The following is a 6,000-nucleotide window of genomic DNA, read 5'->3' as shown; positions in this document are numbered from 1 at the left end:
CTCTAAGGCCAGCATGACCTACAGAGACAGAAATGAACAATGTTTCCCCGGGACGCTTCCGTGTAGAGTCCTCCTTACTAGCTTTAAATGACATCTTCCAGATGATCATACAGTCCCTATGATGAATTTATACACTGCTCAGACAAGTTCAAATAGATTTTCTGTGTCAGGGTGGAGGTATTTCAGAGCTTGAAGTTGCCTAAGATCTCAATAGAAATGTCTCCCAGCCCAGGCTGATATTTTGATTGTGGTCCCATACTTTCCCATACAAAAAGAGTCAACTAGACCTGGAATTTCACCAATGTGCTAATGAAATGTTATGAGATGTCTCAGGCCTATCTTCCAAATATTATGAGATATGGTAAGCCTACTTTAAGGAATAATGTATATAATGTCTACAAAGTCTATAATGTATACACACTGAGTGTAAAAAACATTAATAACACCAGCTCTTTCCATGGCATATACTGACCAGGTGAATCCAGGTGAAAGCTATGATACCTTATTTATGTCACTTGTTAAATCCACTTCAATCAGTGTAGATGAAGGGAGGAGACAGGAGAAATATGGATTTTTAAGCCTTGAGACATGTATTGTGTATGTGTGTCATTCAAAGGTTGAATGGGCAAGACAAAATACTGAAGTGCCTTTGAACAGGGTATGGTAGTAGTTGGCAGGCAGACCGGTTTGTGTCAAGAACTGCAGAACTGCTGGGTTTTTAACAGTTTCCTGTGTTTATCAAGAATAGTCCACCACCCAAAGTACATCCAGCCAACTTGACCCAACGTGGGAAGCACTGGGGAGGAGGGAGGGGGAGGGGGGGGGGGGTGCAACACAATATTATAACTATGTTATTTACATGCATGTAGTTGCTAAACCAAAAAACAACCAGTAGAGAGGTCTATCATGACTCTGTCAAGCTATCTCCGCCCCCACTCCCCATCTCTCAACGTAGCCTGAGCCGACCAGACGTTTCAGCACCTGGGGCGGACTGTAAGACAGGCCCAGCTGCTCGCTGATTGCTCGAGCGATCCTCGTTTGGCTTCTCCATTGGCTATCATCCTGTATTCACGTGAAGCAGTATGCAAATCGTCCGTTGTAGCCTACCGATTGAAAACGCTGAGGCCATTAACAGTACAGCTGGACTGCAGAGGGGAAGGGGGCGTGCCACGCAGCATTCAGGAAACTCAACCATATTTCATCGGAATGGCTAAATAACATTTTTTTTCGATTTAGTTCTTAAAAAGTTAGTCCCTTTATTCACCAGCAACATTTAACGTTTTTGTCTTTCCAATGAATTGCACAAGGTAAGCTCACAGTGCGTCAAAGATGAAGCGCTTCGATGCACAGTAAATAGATGGGACATTTATTTTGAACTGCGCAATGAAAGAACATGAAACGTTACTTAAATATAAACGTTTTTGAATGCCAGGTGAGATTACCTCTGGCTGAAATATCATTAACTCACTCACTGACCAGTTTTCTTTTACCTTGGAGATTGTTTCTTAATTGTTTTATTGACTGGCCATGATATAGTGCAGTGTTTCCCAAACTCTGTCCTCCCTTCCCTGGGTAGACGTATTGGCTTTTGCCCTAACACTACACAGCTGATTCAAACAATCAATGCTTGATGATGTTTTGGTTATTTGAATCAGCTGTGTAGTGCTAGGGCAAAAACCAAAATGTTTTCACCCAGGACCGAGTTTGTGAAACCCTGCCCTAGGCTACTGCCCAAATCATTGCTACGAACTTAAACCTGTATGTGTTAAAGCCATTTCTAGTGTGAGTAAAAACTTTATAGGTTGAAAGCTATTTATTTTCTGCATTTTTGTAGGTTATTGCTTATTGTAAACTGGGTGGTTCGTGCCCTGAATGTTGATTGGCTGACAGCTGTGGTATATCAGACCGTATACCACGGATATGACAAAACATGTATTTTTACTGCTCTAACTAACTAATTACGTTGGTAACCAGTTAATAATAGCAATAAGGCACCTCAGGGGTTTGTGACTCTGTGTTGCGTAGTGCATAAGGACAGTCCTTAGCCATGGTATATTGAGAATGTATTCTTAACTGACTAGTTATATAAAGGTTAAATAAAATAAAAAATATTGGCCATATACCACACCTCCTTGTGCTTTATTGCTTAATTATTTTTCTAGAAAATAATTAGGCCTGTTAGAATTGTTAAATTATGCAATATAGCTCCCTACAAATAATTATAGCCTGCTGTAAACTATTTTGAGCATTATTGTCAGTGTAGATTTTCAAACTGTTCCAGGAACAAATGTATTATATATTTTACAAATCTGTGTCAGATTAATTTGGATGACAGGTCTCTTCAATTAATGACCTACGTCAGCAGGGGTCTGGGAGAAGGTAGCACGTCCAGTGAAATCAGGTCAGCGTTTCACAGCTGCATTCGGAACATCAGAATTCTGACACAAGTTCCATTACTTTGTTGGACCACATTTTACTATTTTCAGTCTCACCTAAACAGATAACTATTTTGCCTTTAACCTTGTCTGGTGCGTTCTTCTTTTTCAACAGGGTCCTCCACATGTTGAACCCCAGGCCAATGCCAGGTCCTATCATGCCAGTAGATGTAGCCATGAGGATCTGCCTGGCAAGCTCTCCACCCCTCCGCAGCTTCCTCAGCACGTACGAGGACTGCCGATCGCGAAACCTGGTCAACCGCTACAAACCACTGAGGCCATGCATCAGCTCCAAGCAGCAGCTAGAGGACTCCAGCCTGGGATGGAAGAGTGCCAGGGCCAAGGGGAAGAAGCGGGTGGTCTTTGCCGATTCAAAAGGCATGTCCCTAACGGCCATCCACGTGTTCAAGGAGTTTGAGGAGGACCCACTGTCTGACCTGCAATTTGACCTGTCTGACCTGGCCAATGCCACCGCTGGCCTCAAGGTCTCCGTGGAGAAATGTTTTACTCTGGATTTCCCACAGCCCGCTGCAGATTATCTGGACTTCAGGAACCGGCTCAAGAAGAACCAAGTGTGTCTGGAAAACTGCATACTCCAGGAACGGTCGCTCACCGGCACCGTGAAAGTCAGGAATGTAAGCTTTGAGAAATCGGTCTCCATCCGGATAACGTTTGACTCGTGGAAAACCCACACGGACATTGCTAGTACGTACCTAAACAATGTGTACGGTTGTTTGGACACTGACACCTTCGCTTTCACCGTCGACCTGCCAAGTTCTGTGCCCTCACAGGAGCGTGTGGAGTTCTGCTTATGCTTCAACACCCAGGATCAGACGTACTGGGACAACAACGATGAGAAGAACTACAAGTTGCTCCACAACGACACAGACGCAGACCAGACCAGCAACTCCATCATCCAGACCACCGCACCAGTGGAGTTCAAGAGAGACGGCAAGAGGCCGGAGATGGAGTTTGACCAGTTTGGGAGCCCGAGGACGTCCAGTGGATTCTTCCCTGAATGGCAGAGCTGGGGACACATAGAGAATACAACCCCATACTGGTGAAGCAACAACAAGGCTTTTATGACAAATACACAAGCTTCTCCAACAGAATCAACTCCCAATTGCTTGATGTAAGAGGAGTGACAACAGAACATTTAACAGTATGTACACATGAGAGTGCTGGCTGACCCCCCTCAACAGTGAAGATATAACCACAGTCTGAACAGTTAAGATGTTCAAGATATGTGAATCACATCTCAACATTTCAGGTCACTGTGGGGCTTTAGTGGGCATTTTTGTTTTGTCATTACAATGGAAAGGTTCAGAATGGGTTTCTCTTCATGTTTATGGGGTATATGTGAAGGTACAGAAATCTACAAACAACAGTTTGAGCCTGTAAGCATCTGTTATCATCCAGTTAACACCCTAATCACTGTGACCAGTACTCAACATAAAGCATTGTGGTAAAATGCCATCATAGCCACAAAAATATAGCTAGAATTAACGACAGATAGCGAAGGGCATTTTAAGGTTGAGATATCTAGAAATTGGTTTAGACTTTAAAAGTGTACACAATTTTTGTAGTGAATTAAAAAAAATTGGTAAATCATGAGTTGTTGTAACATAGATGCCTTCCTTTATAATGTTAATTTGATTGACCATTAAACTGTTTGTAATCTCGGCCACCAGCCCGCTCACTCTGTCGAGACTACTCTATGCGCCAGAAATCCGAGCCTGGGGATGAGGTTAAACTGTTTGTAATACAATGGCATTACTTCACCACTTGTATACACAGCGAGTAGGGACTGGATTCCGTATCGCGAAAGATCTGTTAAAATTTTAAGGTAATTTCCGATTGAGCCGACATATGCAACGTTTATCGTAAATGCAGTCTCCACGAACGTAGGAACATTGCCTTTACATTTCAATCGCGCTATAACTCGGATCTGCCGTGATACTCCAGCTATACGGATTTAATCCAGCTCCAAGGCTTTTTCAAAAAGAGAACGATAACTCCAGATTTGGGAGCCTGCACTTTAGTGAATATTTTCAAAGGAGGTTTAGCATTTTGTACATGGAGATCTGTTTTGGTGAGTTTTATATCAACAGAGTTAGCTTTACTTGCCCTGTAATAGATGGATCTATTCCTTGCTGTTAGACATATGGTAAGCCATCAAAATGTCAGTATAACGTAAGTCGCCCGAATGTTGACGGACATGGTTGACAGTTCCAGAGCAGTCTTTACACTGACCGAAATACAGTATGCCTTTTTAAATGTGAGAATGTGAAAGAATGAGACGTTGAAAGTGGAATAATTTGGTACAACATGACGAACTTCATATTGAAGTTGCTTCAGTGTTTCATGGCACCGTTTGATTGAAGACTTTCAGGTAAACAAAAAAGAAAAGCAATACAGGTAAATATGCATGACTATACCCCAGCATATTATCAATTAGGTGTAGGCCGGTGTAGGCCTAAATGGAGCACCTACCTTTTTTTTGCACAAAGGTTTTCATACATACGTCCATTGTATTTTTGAAAAGCCTTTACATGCAAACACTTTATATGCTCTTCCTAACCTTCTCTTCTTAATGTTTGCTGCTACTGTATGTAAGTGCTATTCTATCTTCAATGTGTTTCATGAACCCGTGGTATGTGAATGCTCCTATGGGAAATAGGGGAAAGAGGGTGAGGAGAGTGGGGATGTTATTTAAGGAATGTACAACTAAGTAAGGGAAGTGTTTAAAAGGGAAATGAATGGAAAAGAGGTCAGTGTTAGAGGGCTATGCCTTGGGTCTGAGGCTTCAGAGTTTACCAGGAAGTGGTGAACATTGTCAGCTGCTTTGTTTGTTGAAGTGTAAATAAGCATGAGGCAGAATGCAAAGGGCAATGACACGAGACATGGTGTCTAACCGCCAGCATCTTTTTCTACTGCAAGGAAGGGTCTCTCTGTGAAATGGTTTACTGTTTTCTCTGTTCCTTTCAGAAATAAAATCTAATGTTTATAGTGTGAAAGACTCTTGACTTTTCAATCTGGATTTTAGGTTAACGAATATATTTTCTAAGAGGAATTATCCGGCTGGCATCACCTTCTCAGCCAATACCATTGTCTAAGCTCAAGTAGAACCTCCTTAGACCTAGATTCAATCAGATCAAGCATTAACCGGCGATAGCTGAAACCCGCATGCCTGATGTTTCGGCAATGTCGGAGGTGGAACTGCATTGGAGCTGTCAAATTGGTGAGTAGCTGCTCTTGATCATTGTCATGAAGCCACACCTGTCCCACTCGCGTTAGAAGTTTAGAACAAGGAAGTGTAGGCTATATAGAAATAATGACGCTTAAATGTAAAGTCATTAAATGAAATAAACTAGACTACATCTCCCATTCCAGTGTTCAAACTTGTAAACAAGGCTGCGTGGGAGTTCTTGTAATGCAACTGCGTGCAGCCAATGGCATGGTCCGCTTTAGATATGCCAAAAGCCTCTTGCGGGTTTGACAATTCTAATACAATTCCACCTCCGACACCGCCAAAACAACTGCTATGCGGATGTTGGCTAAAGTG

General features: G+C 42.4%; 1 protein-coding gene across 3 annotated transcripts; it reads left to right on the top strand.

Moving 5' to 3' along the window:
- Positions 1-1,084: 1,084 nt before the first annotated feature.
- Positions 1,085-5,452, top strand: LOC106578980 (protein phosphatase 1 regulatory subunit 3C-B). 3 transcript variants are annotated; one of them, XM_014158343.3, is made up of 2 exons: positions 1,085-1,307; positions 2,551-5,452. In XM_014158343.3, the coding sequence occupies exons 1-2, from the start codon at positions 1,294-1,296 to the stop codon at positions 3,497-3,499; spliced, it is 963 nt and encodes a 320-aa protein (XP_014013818.1). In that variant the 5' UTR covers positions 1,085-1,293; the 3' UTR covers positions 3,500-5,452. The 3 variants fall into 3 exon arrangements, with proteins under 3 accessions (XP_014013818.1, XP_014013820.1, XP_014013819.1); XM_014158345.3 differs by having other exon boundaries at positions 1,295-1,432; XM_014158344.3 differs by lacking the exon at positions 1,085-1,307 and adding an exon at positions 1,447-1,782.
- Positions 5,453-6,000: the final 548 nt, after the last annotated feature.

The sequence above is a fragment of the Salmo salar genome, chromosome 19 (assembly GCF_965601325.2).
Source record: "Salmo salar chromosome 19, fSalSal1, whole genome shotgun sequence".
NCBI lineage: Eukaryota > Metazoa > Chordata > Actinopteri > Salmoniformes > Salmonidae > Salmo > Salmo salar.
This window is presented reverse-complemented; position numbering and strand designations above follow the sequence as displayed.